Source organism: Elephantulus edwardii, unplaced genomic scaffold, assembly GCF_000299155.1.
Source record: "Elephantulus edwardii isolate Elephantulus edwardi_28Jun2011 unplaced genomic scaffold, EleEdw1.0 scaffold00161, whole genome shotgun sequence".
Taxonomy (NCBI): Eukaryota; Metazoa; Chordata; class Mammalia; order Macroscelidea; family Macroscelididae; genus Elephantulus; species Elephantulus edwardii.
Window position 1 is genome coordinate 3,967,457 of NW_006399911.1, and position 17,533 is coordinate 3,984,989.

The 17,533-nt window shown below is 38.5% G+C and overlaps 1 protein-coding gene across 1 annotated transcript in view; it reads right to left on the bottom strand.

Annotated features, from left to right (window-relative positions):
- TXNRD3 (thioredoxin reductase 3) overlaps positions 1–17,533 on the bottom strand; it is a 91,618-nt gene that overhangs the window by 37,187 nt on the left and 36,898 nt on the right. Inside the window, exons 8-9 of the mRNA XM_006895201.1 lie at positions 7,917–8,059; positions 2,479–2,594 (exon numbers count right to left, since the gene is read on the bottom strand). Of these exons, the coding sequence (XP_006895263.1) occupies positions 2,479–2,594; positions 7,917–8,059 (259 nt within the window). The remainder of the gene's footprint in view (positions 1–2,478; positions 2,595–7,916; positions 8,060–17,533) is intronic.

Below are 17,533 nucleotides of genomic sequence, written 5' to 3' on the forward strand. Positions count from 1 at the left end.
TGTATGCACTTTTATTTTGCTATCAAATTTTTTATGAAAGAAGACAGAATAAGCAAACTGAAAATAAATAAATATAACGTAATGGCAACTATGTAGTTGGTTACCCAGTAGTAAAAGTCATTTTAAAATATCATCAGATGCCATTCAAAATCCCAATGAGCTATTTTTCTACTCACACAAGTATGGCTCAAAGCAAAACGACACAGTGGGGAGCAGGGGGAAATCCCCAATAGAAAGAACTTGAAATAGAAAATAACAAATTTATTTAGTGCAAATGAAACTTTAAACACCCTCATGTCCCACAATACAACGATCTATTGCCATGACATTGGAATGAAGCCTCTGCAAATGAAACTTTAAACACTATTAGTGGGAACACAAAATGGCACAGCTATTGAGCTCTGGTGGGTTATGAGAAGCTAAGAAGCTGTGCTGCAATCCCAAAGGTATGTGGTTCAAATTCACTAGCTGCTCTTCAGGAGAAAGATGGGCAATCTACTCTCACGAAATTAATTGCCTCTGAAAATGGGCTGAAGGGTCAGCTATGAGTCAATTCCACCTCAATGGCACACAACAACAACCTAGACAATTCTGCTTCAGTTCTTCTGCAAACAAATTGACACAGCAGTTCTCTCCCTGGACTTCAAAGCAGAGACTCAGAGACACCACACTACAACACTACAACACTATTTACAGGAGTCATAACGGGGAAACAACTTAAATGTTCTTTAACAGATGAATGGATAAACAAAATAATCTGGTATATTCATCCATAGAATACTCCTCAGTCAGTAGGAGAAACAAAGTCTATACACACAAATATATATACATGTATATAAAATATATACACACACACGCACACACAGGAATGAAGAGTGGAGCTATTACACTTAATGAATTAAGACAATCACAAAAAGACATATAAGATCTCACATATATAAAAAGGTAAATGCACTGAAGTTTATTAATGGTTACCAAGGGCAAGAGAAAGAGGAAAAGAGAATACAGAATGCTGAGTTTTTATTTATAGTGAAAAAAAAACAACAACAATGACACTGGACAAGTGTTATTAATAAATTGTACACTTTAGAAAGTTAGCAAAAATTATGACTAATATTTTTACAACATAGAAAAAAAATACATAGTAGCTCTTGAGGCTGCTTAAGTACAACCAAATATGCCATAAAATTTGATTCTTTGCTTTAGAAATGTAAAGTCATGAATTCATGTGCCATGCTATTGAATTAGCCGAAAAACATGTGTAGTGCTTATACTCTACCTCCTAGTTTGTTGTGTAATTCTTAAAAGTCTTGCAAGCAGCCACTTAATGTACAATAGTCTCTATTCACCTGGGCCGGCAGAGGGAAGGAAGAAAGAGAAATGTGCTGTTGTTAGATGTCTCTGAGTCAGCGCTGGCTCACGGCAACCTCACATACAATAGATCACTGTTGTTGCACTCACTGCATCAATCCATCCCACTGAGTCTTCCTCTCTGCTGACCCTCTACGCTTGTCCATCCTGACAATATACACAAAGTATGTGAAAAAAACTCTCATCATACTCCCCTCTAAGGAACATTCCAGCTGCACTGCTTACAAGAGATTTACTTGTTCTTTTGGCCATCCATAAGACATTTAATTTAATATTCTTCTCAAAATGAGAGGCCAAAAAAAAAATGCGAGGCCAGCAAGATCAATGGCCCCCTTTGCCACAGGACAGAAAAAGTAGAAGGTATTTGTCTACCATGTTGAACACTTTGATCAGTTTCTATAGATCAAAAAGAGGAGAGGGAATATATATAAGACTTTGCAATTTTTAAGGACGCCAGACTTTGCCAAGTGATAGAAGCTACACAACCTCATGAAACTCCTGTCCTAAAATATCTTTAAACCATAAAACAAAATTAAACCTTGAAGTCTTCTCAAACTACACGATCCAAAATTCCTGTCCTGAATTTCTGTCTCTAAACTGCAAACTGTAAAAATACCCTGAGGTCTTCTCAAATCTAATTATTAAACTAGAATAAAAGGAAAGCAGGCATCATGATCTTTTAAGAAGTACCTATATGGGATCAAAGTGGACACAATAACTTGAAAGATTACCTAAGAACCTTCAGAAGACAGGGAGTTTGTCATGAGGAACAGCTCTCAAAAAGGTTAGTAAGAATGGTTGTACACCTCAAAAAATGCAGTCAACATCAATGAATTAAACATGTGGTAATAAGTGGTGACTGTGTGCTCTTAACAATAAGGTAAGGACATTTTTAAAAAATCATCAGTTGACATTTAAGCTGACTCTGCATTATGGGGTCTGTGTATCAGAGTGGAATTATGCTCCACAACATTTCCAATCACTGATGTTTCGGAAGCACATAGTCAGGCCTTTTCCCTAAGGTGTTTCTGGGAGGACTCAGACTTCCAACCTTTCTAGCAGTTGAGGATGTCAATCACCTATACCACTCCAGGGCTCTAATCTTACCTAGTAATACAGTATTCCTTATCTCCTTGGATTCCTAAATACCGTGGCCTTTCACCGGTTGCTATGACAAATTTTGCAGCAGTGTAAGAAGTTTCTTGCTCTTTTCTATTGGTTGCCTTGAAAAAAGAGAGACAAACTTCATTTACTCAACAAACACTAATGAGTATCAGACATGTGGACAAAAAAGTTACTACTCTTAAAGAGCTTCTAATTCAATAGGAACACCATAGAAATAGTTAATGATAATGTATTGTGTGGCACGCATTAACATAGATGACAGAAGTCTGAACTAAGTATTAAACATACAACTATACTAAAAAAAGCAAGGGACAACAAAGCCAGTCAAGGGACAGATTTAGAAAAGACAGTATTTAAATTTTATATGAGAATAGTGAAAGGAAACACAAATATCTAAAACACAGGTGTCTTATTTCTAGGAAATACATAGGTCTTACTTTTAAGAACTAAGGACCTAAAAGGAAGAGCAGCAGATACAAATATAGACAGGGACAGCAGAGCCTTTCCGCTAATCCAGGCTTCTGGAGACCCATTTGCCAGAGTCATGCTGTGCCACGCATGACTCACAGTGGATGACAGTCTGTGTGAGCAGACCGCCACGCCCTCCCTTCTAAGACACCTGAGTAGAATCAAACTGCCAGTCAGTCTTTCAGATGTCAGCTGAGCACATGTATGTGTACATGTACATATAAACACATACTCCCAAAATAAAAACCAAACCCATTGCTGTCAAGCTTCTTCTGATACAGTGACTCTATATGACAGAGTAGAACTGCCTGTAGGTTTGCAAAGCTGTCGACCTTTATGAAAGCTGACTGCCACATCTTTTCCTCCAGAGCATCTAGGGTTTCGACAACCTCTCAGTTAGCAAGCAAGCACTTAACCACTGTATCACCAGAGCTCTATACATACAAACTAAGGACTGAAAGTAGCTGGTATTGTTGTTGTTATGTGCTGTCGAATCAACTTATGATCACAGCAACCCTATGAACCATGGCTCTGAATCTTGTCTTATCCTGAGCTACCCTCATGGTCACATGGACACACTTGACTCTATTGCCACAGTCACTGACTGTGTCTAACATCTCGCCCAGGGTCTTCCACTTCTACACTGACCCTCCACCCTTCCAAGCATGATGTCCTTCTCCAACATGCCCAAAGTACGTGAGACAGAGCTCCAAAATCCTTGCCTCCAAGGAACAATCTGGTTTCACTCTCTCCGGGACAGATCTGTTAGTTCTCTTGGCAGTCCATGGCATATGTTCAATAGGCAGATAGCAAATGGTCAAAAGTAACTGGAGGCTTTTCCATTTCCCAGACAACCACACTCAAGTGCTAGCCCTAAACACCCCACTACAGCAATGAGACCCTTAGCGATTCCTTTGGAACATGTCAAAAGTGACAAGTCTTTCCTTTCTACACTCCTTCTGGTTTTCTGGGGAACTAGTAGCCCCCTCTTTGAGAGGAGTCCCCCCTAGAAGACCTGGCACATACAACCCAGAGATAAAGCCTCTTTGAAAAGTTACTTGGCCAATGAAATTTGGATTTCCAGACTGGGCTCAGATTCCATGTCTACAGAAAAGGACCATAAAGACAGAGCTGCCCACATACAAACTTAAGAATACACTGAAACCATGTGGTCTGCTTAAGTCTACACCCTCATCCCTGTGTATTTATGTGGCCCTGTGGTTTATTAACATGGGCAGAGAAAGGAACTTTAAGACTATGGTGTACAATTATTAAAATTCGTTACATTCTAAAAAAAAAAGTAACTGGAAAGTAATCTATGCTTCAGAGAAGACTAGAAGCAAATATAAAGAACCCTATGTACTAGCCTTAAAAATGACGCTAAAGAGAAGCAGCAAAGGTTGTCAACTGCCACCTATTTTTATTGTACAAATAATTCATATATTTTTATTTAAAAAAATGATACACCAATCGAAGTTTTTAAAGAGAGAAGTGGTAACATAATCAGTGGAATGAAGGAAAGGCAAAATGTATGGTGAGCTACGTATGAAGGTCCTAAAACAAAGTAGCTCTAGTGGTACAGTGTATTACATGTTATACTGCTATGCAGAGGTCAGCAGTTCAAATCTACCAGCTGTTCCAAGAGTAAAAGATAAGCAATCTCCTCCCTTTAAGATTTTCAGTCTTGGGAACTCAATAGAAGGTTGCTATGAGCTGGAATGCTTGATGGCAGTGAATGAAAACAGAGCAAGCAACTGGTAGTAGCTGTGAGGGTAAAGAGGGAGGACCTTCAAGTTTTATGGTGATATCACTAAGCAAGGAAGTAGGAGGAGGCGCGTTTGTTGGGGAGGCTGGTTATTCAACCATGGCAGGTATACTTCAATCCAAGAAATAACATTCACTAACTTGTATTTCTACTGTTTTACGTGAATGACTGAATTCAAATTATCCATGTAATATAGTTCTTTTGTTACATTAATTTTTTTTACATTTGAACAAAAATTTACAAATCAGGTTGTTGTCATTATGTGCTATCAAGTCACCTTTAGCCATAGTGACTCTATATACAGCAGCTCTGAACCCTGCCCTGTCCTGAGCCAGTCTTACTAACTCCAACACACCAAGCCCTACTGTCCCAGTTACTGTATCAATCCATCTCATACGGTGTCTTCCTCTCCTGCACTGTCCCTCTACCCTTTGGAGCATGATATCCTTCTCCAAGGACAGGTCTCTCCTGGCCACATACCCCAAGTATGTGAGACAGAGCTTCAAAATTCTAGCCTCCAAGGAGAAATTTGGTTTCACGCTCTCTAAGACAGACCTATCTGTTTTCTTGGTAGTCCATGGTATGTTCAAGACTCTTGGTTTTCATTCATTTACATCACCAAGAACCTGCATTATGCAGATGATACAACCTTGCTTGCTGAAAATGAGGAGGATTTGAGGCATTTGCTGTAGAAGGTCAAGAAATACAGTCTTCAATATGGATTAAAGCTCAACATCAAAGAAACAAAGATTCTCACCACTGGGCCAATTGGCAGTATTGTGATGGATGGAGGGAAGATTGAGATTGTTAATAATTTCAGCTTAGCTACACAATCAACAATGTTGGCACCAACAGTCAAGAAATGAAAAGATGAATTGCACTGAAGAAATCTGCTGTCGGGGATCTCTCCAAAGTGCTGAAGAACAAAGCTGTCAGTCTGGAAATTAAGGCCATGATCTTTGTAATTACTTGTGATGCATCAGTCATCTGGACAATGACTACGGATTGACAAGAATCAATGCCTTTGAGTTGTGGTGCTGGAGAAGAGTACTGAACTTCCCACATCTCCACCAAGAGAGCAAACAAGTCTGTCTTGGAGAGGGTGAAACAAGGCAGCTCCTTGGAGGCAAGTATTTTTTTGGTAAATAAAATTTTTATTCTTTACTTACTTTAAAGTTGATATACATTGTTATTCACACCAGATCTTTACCATATCCTTTACCCAGCCCTATCTCCATCCATCAGATTCTAAGACCCTATGATTAACATTGTATTTAATAGTCCGTTGGGCCATGATTAACCTTGCAGTTTGAAGGGTCATGTGTGAAACATCTGGATTCTGGAATTTAGGTTCTCTTGTTTGGGTTGAGGGTCGAGCATAGACTACTTAGTTTTTCTTTTCATTCACAGTCCTATGTGAGCTGATTGGATTTGCTGGATTTGGCTAACAATGAGCTATGGGCTAGAAGTCTCTTGCTCAGAGTCAATCAGGTTCTAGTGGGCGAGCTTTGTACTTAAAAGTCCACTGGGCCCCAATTAAGTCTCCATTTTGAAGGCTCATGTGTGAAGTGGTTAGATTCTGGAAAGTGGGTTCTCTTGTTTTGGCTGAGGGTCAGATATGGACTGTTTGGTTTTTGTTTTTTTTTCATTGACAGTCATGTGTGAGCTGATTGGATTTGCTGTATTTAGCTAAAAAAAACAGGTCTGGTGTTAACTGTGCTTGGGACAAACATTCTTCTAAGTGGTACAGCACTGGTCTGTCAATTTGCTGTACTGAAGTAACATGGGGTTGCTGTGATGCTGAACACTGTGCCACTGGTGTGTCAAATGCCATAATGGTTACCCATAGTGGGCAGTGTTTGAGGGAGTTCTCAGATTGAGACAGGCTTGGAAGCAGGAGTGGCATCCATTTCCTATACAACATGCCTCTGGAAATCCTATAAACGTAGAGCCATGACGACAGTTATAGAACAGAATTCGGATCTTTTGTTCATAGTGGCTTGATTCGACAGCACTTTACAACAAAAACAGCATGATTAACCAATCCTTACCCGCCCAGAGGCAAGAATATTGAAGCCTCATCTCACATACTTTGGGCACATGGCTAGGAGAGACAAGTCAATGGAGGAGGACATCACACTTGGAAGGGTGGAGGAACAGCACAGGGGAAGACATGGGATGAGATGGATTGACACAGTACCTAGACTAATGGGGTTAGGTGTGTCAGAGACATTGAGAATGGCTCAGGACAGGGCAAGGTTCAGAGCTGTGTTCATAGGGTTGCTATCAGTCGCAGGTGACTCAATGGCACATAACAACAACAACAACAACATCATATACATTTTGTTTTACACCATTAAGTACAATTGATTAATGCAATTAATTACAATGCACATTCAAACCCTTATTGTATATTATCTTTTACCTAAAGGTGACAGCTTTAAAGGGAACATTCTAAATCCGTTTAAGTTATAGATAGCAACTGCCTACAAAGTAATTAATAATCTTGTCAAGATTATTTCACATGGTGCTATAAAAACAAACTTCAACAGAAATAAACCAGATATTGAGGATAACATCTGTTTTTCATCATTCTAATTTCAACTGTTCCATCAGAAAATTAATATATTTTCCTAAAATTAGAGTGATGGAAAATAATATAAAACAAACCAAACAAAAAACTACAGTACATTCCAACTTCACTGTCAACCCAAAGGCACGTGGTTCAAATTCACCATTGAAATATGGGCAAACTCCTACACAATTTATAGCCCCAGAAAACCCACTGAGGGATCAGCAATGAGCCGGGTCTGACTCAACGGCAGATAACAACAACAATCCTCAAATTACTTATAGCAATAATATGCACTGTCATTTTAGTTAAGACTTTATTTTTTAAAAAGGATTCTACTGCGAAAATTTTGCTATTCAGTCTTTTGAACTTTAAACTTCTTCAAAACATTTTTCCTCTTAAGGTAGTAATAAAATCAAAGGGCAAATAATAAATGTAATGTGTTCTTTCAAAAGTAAAAAGTAGTTTCTTCTATTAGACAGACATTTGGAATTAACAGTGGGGCAAATGCCCGTGTGTGATTTGCTATAGCCATGAAAAAGAATTTTAGTTAAGGGTATGTACAATCAATAATAAAGAAAAGTAACAAACAAAACAAAAAAATTCAAATGGTACCTTTATTTTGTGATGGTCAACAAATGTTCCATAAGAATTGATATAGGTCACAGCTTTTTCCCTCAAAGACAACTTGTAACCCCAATTTAAAGAGCCTATGTAGTTCTGAATTGCTTCTATCATTGTCTCCCAGTTGTGCTTAACTGAAAATAAACAAAGGTGAAAACATAAAATTAATTTTCTTTTTAAAGGCAGATCTTAATATTGCCACACATGAACCACAATACACACTATGTAAGATTCAAGATATGGATGTGATATAATTTGCAACTTATACCTTATTTACGCTAGTTACTATTGATATTTCTTCCTATTTGTTCAAAAGGTAAAATTAGAAAAAAAAATTGGAAAATGATCCACAGCAGGAAAACTGACACTCATATAGTAATAACTAACTACCCTGAAGTAATACAAGAAGACCATATTTTCTAAAATTATGGTTGTATTTATTAAGCTGTCTTTATAGCTTAATAAATGTAACCATAATTTAAAAAATATTATTGTGGCTAATTTATTTATATAACTAAAAATTAATTTACGTAACTAAGGGGCACCAGCTACCATTTCTCTGTCAGTTTGTTGTACTGTAGTAGTTAGTGGGTTGGTTTTTTTTTTTTTTTTTTGGTTACTTTTTTCCCCTTTAAAGGCCGTTTTTCATTCAAATACACTGTATTCCACAGATTCCTTATTTACATTGTTTCATATGATCATTTCCATACATGTGTCTTATAAAATTAATCACCACTGATCTATGCCCACTATTACCCCATCTTTTCCAGATTCCACTGGATCTTTCCTAATTCCTTGACTCTTTCCCTTTGCCCACCAAACTCTGTGACCCTGAGACTCCCACTTGTGGAAGCAAATGAGGGAGGATACTTTCAAGTAAATAATAAGCTCCCTTAGCAGGAAAACCTGTAAGTCATCTAATTTCCTCAGGGTTTATTCCTAGCAGTGGAACAGCTGCATCATATGGAATTTCTATGTTCAGTTTTTGAGGAAACACCTAACTGCCTTTCAGAGTGGTTATACTATTTTACAATCCCACCAACAGTGTATGAGAGTTTCACTCTCTCTATAATCCTATCCAACACTTTATTTGCTGTCCTGTTAAACTTTGCCACTGCTATTGGGGTGAGATTGTGGTTTTTATTTGCATCCCTCTTATTACCAGTGATTTTATGTATTTCTTCATGTGTCTGTTAGGAAGACCATCTTTATTCAGGAGCACTTGTGAAGAGAATGTTCCAACTGGAAAAACTCAGTGAGTATAGTAAACTTACCTTATTTCATCTTGAATCCCATTCTTATTTAGCTGACCTAGCGGTTTTATAACATCAAACATCTTACATTTCTTTATAAGAAATGGGGCCAGTGCTTTCTGTTGCCAATCCCTGTTTAGAAAAATATTCAACCATTTCCTTTTGAAACTGGGACAAGTTATGACTAACTGGGATTCCTTATCCTCCTTGTATCTTCTAGGCAAAATTTATCTAATGGTTCATCTGATCTTCTAATGCAGTAGCATCAGGTACATAGGACAGTCCAGAAGGGAGGATTCAATACCCCTGACTTTGTGCTCTCACTGTAGCTGGATGAGAGTGCCAATTCCAAATGCAGCAAACCAAGGCAAGATGACATCAAAAGACTCCCCATTCTCCTCTCACTGGAAGTTTCATTACTCAACAGGGTATAGGGATGTGACAGTGCAGGAATGGAAAGAAATAGAAAGTAGTCAAGAGTGCATAGAAAGGCTAGACCCAGAAAAACTTTCCTGGCCTGGACGTCCATCCATCACCCCATCTACGATGCCAGTGTTCAACAAAATCTCCAAAGTTTTACAACCTGAAATGGTCATTCTTATTACAGCAACATTGAGGACATTTCTACCAAAACAACAGTAAGTATCTTGTTAGGCAATTCTAGTCTTTCCTTTCATATTTCACACATTCATAAACTTCTTCCAAAGTTCATTTTTATTGCCATTTTCCATTGTATTTTTTAGATTCTTACTGTTAGTAGCGTATAAGAAGCTAGAAAGCTCTGGTGGTGTAGTCCGTAGTGCATTGCTAATCCAGAGGCCAACTGCCTCCAGAAGCCTGGATCTACCAGCAGCAAACTCTTATTATAAGTTATTGTTTTCACATAATCATTCATATACCTTGTATTTCATTCATGTACAGTGTTTTATACATTCATTCCAACTGTTCCACAAAATCACTACTGATCAATGCTTTTTATCATCCATCTCATCAAATCCCCATTTCACCTTGCCTACTCCTTCACCTCCCCCAATAAACGCTAATGGGTTTTTGTCCCCTTCCCCTTATTCCATCCCCTCTTTATCAGAAACTTGATGGAAGTTTGCTATGAGTTAGAATCAACCCAAGCAGCAGTGAGTGAGAGAATGATAAGTAATCCACTGACTTATATTTACCTTAAAAGGATTGACTTACTCAATGCATTAGTTCTAATAATTTTAGCTGGATCTCTTGGCATATTGTCCTCTCTCTCATTGCCATCGAGTTAAAACCAATTCATAGTTGAAGCTCCAGCAGGCTTCAAGCCTATAAACTGCAGGATAGAAGACTGACTGCCCACCTCTCTCCCACAGAGCCACTCACTGATGGATTCTAATCCCGTCTGGATTAGCAGTGCAAGTCACTACAGACTACACTACTAGAGCTCCCTAATTCATGGCATAATGTACACAAATAAAATTAACTATTTATCACTTATACTGTAAACTTACAACGCCTTTCGATCTCCTTTTCAAATATATGTATACATTCCCTTTCATAGTCTTCATTTTTTTCTGTATTAACCAGAAGCATTAGTATGACAGTAGTGAAGTGGCCAACCCTATTGAATTCTTGATTTTAAAGTTGTTCTCCATGAAATACTTGCTTTTGACTTTACTTCATCTATAAATATCCACTGCTTTTCTTATATTTCCTTTTTCTTTTTTAAATCAAGAATAACGATGTGTAAGATTTTCTTATAAAGCATCCTTTTAGCAAAACTTGAGGCAATTTTACTGCTTTTATTTATTCTTATTTTGAACTTCCCAGTGTTGACTCATTCTGGCATCCCTGAATGTAGAGGATATGCCACAGTATCTAGGGAATGCTCTGGACTATTTGCCAACATTTTTTCTAGAATTCTGGTGACTTTAGACTTTTACAGGGTATCGTTATCCATTATATTAGGCTAAAAAAATACTAAAAGGGAAAGTTTTCCATATATGTTACATCCTAGAAGAGTTTAAATTATAAAGTATTTTTGTTCCTTACGATTTTATATGGTTAACATGTAAAGATTAAATAAGTCCAGTATCTTTTATTATTTTAAAAAATTTCTTTAATTGTGATTTCAGAGGTGGTTTAAGAAATTTTCCATTCAATCATTCATATATACTTTGTTCAGTAATATGAAGTTCAGTACTTACCTACTTCCTCCCTGTAATTCTGCTTTCCATTAATCCTTCTACACATCTTTGTATCTTCCCTTTCTTTAGTGCCACTGTGATCATCCTTTTAATGGATACTACCTTTTTCTTCACCCATCTAAATATGTGCTAATTTTTAAAGAATTTATTAAATACTATACAAAAAAATCTAGGACAAACTGTGTGACACCAATCAGCCACAAAAAGACAATTATGGTGTAAGATCGCTAATATAAAGAGAGCAAGCAAGATTTATAGAGACAGAATCTATACTGAAGGGTTAACAGAGATTAGAGGGGAGGTAGAGAGGAGTAAAAATTAATAGATAAGCTGGGTGAAGGGAAAGCCAATACACAGTAAGGATCTGATTAGACCTTTAATTAATCACATTAATCATTTGTAATTAAAGTCATAAAACAAAATGCCTATGAGCGACTGCATGAAAATCCAATAGTTTGTAAACTTTCACTTAAAAAAATAAACACTGGGGGAAAAAACACTTTACAGTAATGAAAAGATGTTGTCATTGTTGGGAGGTGCTGTCAAGTAGACTCCAGCTCACAGCCAACCTGTCCAGAATAGATCTGTATCATGCCCCAACCTCACCATCTGGTATGTGTGAAAGCCCACTGTTACAATCTTGTTGAGGGTCTGTCTTTCTTTGACCTTCCACCTTTCCCAACATGTCTTCTTCCAAGGACTGGCCCCGCTTGACACCTTATCCAAATATATGAGGTGAAGTTTCACCATCCTTACCGCTAAAGAGTACCTGGTTGCATTTCCTCTAAGACAGACTTTTCTGGGTTTGTTTTTTGGTGTTTTTTTTTGTTTGTTTTTTGTTTTTTTTGTATAAGCTGTGCTGCAATCCCAAAGGCACATGGTTCAAATCCACCAGCTGCTCTGTGGGAGAAGGGTGGGCAGTCTTCTCCGGTGTAATTAACTGCCTCTGAAAACCGCCAGAGGATCAGCTATGAGTCCGTTCTGATTTGATGACACATTGAAACAAGGGGTATTCTTCTTCAACACTACAATCCTCCTGTCATCTTTAATCATTGTCCAACTTCTAGATGCATAAGAAACAGCTGAAAATATTATAGTTTGATCAGGCCTACCTTGTTAGTCTTTAAATTCATCTCACTGCTCCTTAACACTTCATGTCAAGTTCCTCATTCAGTTATGACAAGGTCCATGACAGCAGATTTCCCCAGTGCAACGTATCTTTTGATTTCTTGACTGCTGCTATCATGGGCGCTGATTGTAGATTAAGTAAAATTAAGTCACTAACAACTTCAATTCTTTCTCCCTCTATCATGATGCTGTCTACTGGTTCGGTGGTGAGGATTTCTGTTTTCTTGATGTTGAGATGTAATCTATATTGAAGGCTGTAGTCTTTGATTTTTGGCAATAAGTACTTCAAGTCTTCTTCACTTTCTGTAAGCAAAGGCTGTGTCATCATAATGTAGGTTTTTGGGAATCTTCCTCCAATTCTGATGCGACATTCTTCTTCATATAGCCAAGCTTCTGAGATTATCTGCTTAGCTGTCATCATTGATTGCCTTTTGGTCAAACATAGTGACACTATGAACAAAAGGCCTGGAGCCTTTCTATAACTATCACCATTTATCAAAGTTCATAGAGTTTCTGGAAGCATGCTGTTTAGGAAGTAGATGCCACTCAGAATGGAGTCCTGGGTATGATGTCAAAAGAGGTCAGTCCTTAGAAGAAGATATTAAGCTGGGAAAGGGAGAGAGTCAGAAAAACAGAGACAGCCCCTCAATAAGATAAACTGAGATAGAAGCTGTCAAAATGGGCTTGAGCACACTGGGTATCATGAAGATGGCACAGGTTTGAGCAAGGTTCTAATCTGTTATTCATACAGTCACTCTGAGGCATCCAATCTGAAGCACAGAAAACTACAAAACAACAAGAATTTACAACACTGAATAACTGAAAAATAGAGGACCAGAAGAAGAAAGGAAGACCCTCAATAAGATGGACCGGCACAGAGACTGCAGCAATAGGCTTGAACATGGCGGAGATTTTTAAGGAATGGGCAAGGTATGAATCTGTTGTTCATAAAGTTGCTGAGTCAGCTCTCAATAATATTCATAGAACCAAAAGGTGACAATAATCTAAACATCCACTAAGTGAGAAATGGATGGGGAAAAAAAATGAAACAGACACAATGAAATATTACTCAGCCAGGAGAAGTGAAGTCTTGACCATGTTACAATATTGGTGAAGCTGGATGATATTGTGTTAAGTCACAAAAGGACAAATACTGCATGATTTTCACCTATATGGAAAATTTATATAGGGCACTGTGGTGGCCCAATGGTAATGAGTTGCTCTCCCAAACTGAAGGAACATGGTTTGAATCCACCACGTGCTCCATGGATAAAAGATGAACAATCCTCCTACGCAATTTATTACCCATGAAAACTCACTGGAGGGTCCGCTACAGATCAGTTCCAATTCAATGGCACATAATAAAAGAACAAAATAGAAAAGACAAGTGCAGGTAAACATATAGAGATCAAAATTAGTAGTTAGGGGCAGAAGGAAGAGCAAAAGAAGGGCAATTGGTAATGGAAAACTACACTCTTTTAAGGGCAGAGTTGCAGGGCCGATTATTTTAATAGCTGTAAGTTATATATACCCCTTATATAGTAAAAAGCTGAATTTGCAATATCTGTGTAAGGGATATATTTACAACACAACAACAAAAAGAGTTAACTGTAAATACTACTTATGCACAACCAAAAAATCTCACGGGATGTTATTTATATAATAGCCCAAACTCTCATGGGATTTGATTCCTTGGTTTAGAGGTTTATGGTTACGGTTTCAGGAAACAACACAGTTAACTGGCCAAGTAACATATTCAGTTCCTTTGTCCCACCTTCTAGCTTGTTTTGTGGCACCTACAGTCTTAACAGGACTCTAGTGGGGCAGTCCACAGCAAGATGCACTGCCAACCTAAAGGCTATATGGTAAACCACCAGCAGTTCTGAGGGAGAAAGATGAGGCTCTTCTCACTACAATTTAACAGCCTCAGGTACCCAGTGAGAGTCACTGTGAGTTGGAATCAATTAAACAGCAGTGAGTGTTAATGATCTTAAAACCTAGCAATCAGCCATCCAAGATAAAACTGTTAAGCCACAAATTTCCATGTGGTGACTGTTTGTTAGTACAGCACTTCACAATTAATTTATTAACTTTACACACACACACACACACACACACACACACACACACACACACGAGAAAGCAAGAACGAGAGAGATAAGAGAGGAGAGAGAGAGAGAGACAGGCATACAGGGCACTTTCAGGAATCTAAAATTTTATGTACTTAAACGAAGATTTAGAAATAGCAAGCACTTGGAAAGATAATCTCCTCTGGTATAACAGAGTTGTGGTACCTTCCAAATATTAGAAAGTGCAGAGAACTAAATGTGAACTAGTGGGCAGAAACATAATTGTTGTTGTTGTTGTTGTTATTGTTATGTACTGTCGAGTCATTTGGGACTCACAGCAACCCCATGTACAACAGCCCTAAACCCTGCTCTATCCTGTGCCAATTGCATGGCCTCTGACACCCCCATCCCGATTACCCACTGAATCAATCCATCTCATAGAGGGTCTTCCCCTCCTGCACTGTCCCTCCACCCTCCCAAGCATGATGTCCCTCTCCAAGGACCTGTCCCTCCTTGCAACATGCCCAAAGTATGTCAGACGAAGCCCCAGAATCCTTGCCTCCAAGAGTAGCTTGGTTTAACCCTCTCCACGATGAATCTGTTTGTTTTCCTAGCACCACAGCTCAAAGGCATCAATTCTCCATCTATCTTCCCTAGTCATTATCCAACTCTCTGATGCGTAACAAGTGATTGCAAAGACCATGGCCTGTATCAGATGCACCTTAGTCTCCAGAGAGACACTGTTGCTCTTGAGTACTTTGGAGAGGTCCCTAACAGCAGACTTTCCCATCGCAATATGTTTTTTTTATTTTCTGGCTGCTGGTGCCAAGAGTATTGACTGTGGAGCCGAGCAAACTGAAGCTGTGAACAATCTCAATCTCTTCGCCATCCATCCTGATGCTACCAATTGGTCCAGTGGTGAGAATCTTTGTCTTCTTGACATTGAGCCTCAGTCCATACTGAAGGCTGCAGTCCTTGACCTCTGCAGCAAGTGCATGAGGTCCTCCTCAGTTTCAGCAAGCAGGGTTGAATCATCTGCATAACGCAGATTAATAGATCTTCCACCAATCCAGATCAGTCAACTCGCATGCAACCGAGACATGTCTTACATGAGGCACAGATGTATTTCTGAGGACCTCTCCAACATCAATGGTATTTGCTAGAGTTTAGTAATTCACAATCTCTTCTGCACAATGAGGCTTTTACCACTTTCCCTACTTGCAGCCTATTATTTTAGAAGCCATATAAAATATGTTATGTTTTAAAAGTAACTTTTAACCACTGCCAGAACTGCAAGTACACAATTCACCTCCTATTTCATTTTGCCTTCCTGCAACATCTAAGGAAATTGACTGAACTTAGCTCCTTCTTAACACCGTTGTCATGGTGTTTCTTACAACTCTTCTAGTTTCTCTAAATATTTGACTCAAATGTTAAACATATCCCGGGATTCTACTATTTCCTATTACTTCAGATTCTCCTGTTTCTTATTACTGCCCCCAGATTATCCCATTAATTTCTATGACTTAAACATGCGTGGATAGCACTGAAACTCAGCCCTGCTGGACAACTCCAACCAGCTGCTCCAGAGGTATTTTACCCTGGGAAGGATTCATGCAAAAGGCAAACGCATGAATGTGAAAAGACTGTCCAGAAGATAAAGCAGCAAACAAAGAGGCATTCCTGTATCTACAATTAGGTGAAATTAGTGTGACCGAACCACTCTACTTGTTGATTGTCTGGGGAAATTTTTCCAGTCTCAATTGATTCAGAACTCTGGTCTGCCCAGGCACTAATCCAAAGCTAACTGCTTTCATGCAATATCTTGCATTACACCATCACTCAGTCTCTCACTCTGTATCTCTTTTTCTCCCTATGACCTACTTGGCTTATCAGAATTAAATGCCTAAGTATGAGAATCACACATACACCCACATCTATGTCATCATAATTCTGTGGCAAGAGACAATGCATTTGTAACCTTTAAAAACCAAATTCTCTTGATGAAAATGCCAACAATGAAAAGAATGAGCACTCGACAACTAACCCGTCACTACTTACTGTCAACTCCAATCCTTACAATTCACTAAACCCACCTCATGCAATCAGTCCCTCCTTAGTCTCAGTTAGACCTTGTCATTTCTTCACAGATCATCACAGTTGTGCCCTGTCATAAGCGCATTATTTTTGGCCTCCCTAGCCCAGACTTCTGCATTCCACAGAGCCATCCCAATAATCCCAAATTCTAACCCAAGTCCATACTGCTCTCCTATTGAAACGCTTCAAATAAAAAGGGAGCTATTTTGCTTCCTTTAGGGTAAAATTTAACTCCTCTAAACAGCATTAGGGACTTTGTGACTGCTTACTTCTTTCATTCCATGTCTCTCAATGTTCTTCCATTAATTTTTCACTCCGGTTACTCATAATTGCCCAAACCCCTAGGTTCTCATGTGACTATATATTTCTGTCAAATAGGCTCCTGCCCTCTGTGAAAGCTTTCCTTGACACGTCTACCCACAAGGCCACATTAGGTGACCCTTAAGGTGACGCCTAAAGCAGAACCATTGATTATAGTGCATTTCACAACAAACAGATGTCCTCATATATCTTTTTAACATATTGCTTAAGCTTAATTAATGGCAGGAGGTATATTTTCCTCATATTTGTACCTCAAAGTCTAATTAAAAGATGTTTACTGAATAACTTTCTATCTTTCTTTAATCAAAGAACATATAACAACAGTTCAGCACTTCGAATATACAAAAACATTTCTAATATATAGAAAGTGTTATCACCTTGAATGGATAAAATTCAAATGACCATTGTTGTTGTTGTTATGTGCTGTTGAGTCGTTTGTGACTCATAGCGACCCTATGCACAACAGCCCTAAACCCTGCTCTATCCTGTGCCAATCGCATGGTCTCTGACACACCCATCCCAATTACCCCAGTCACTGAATCAATCCACCGCAT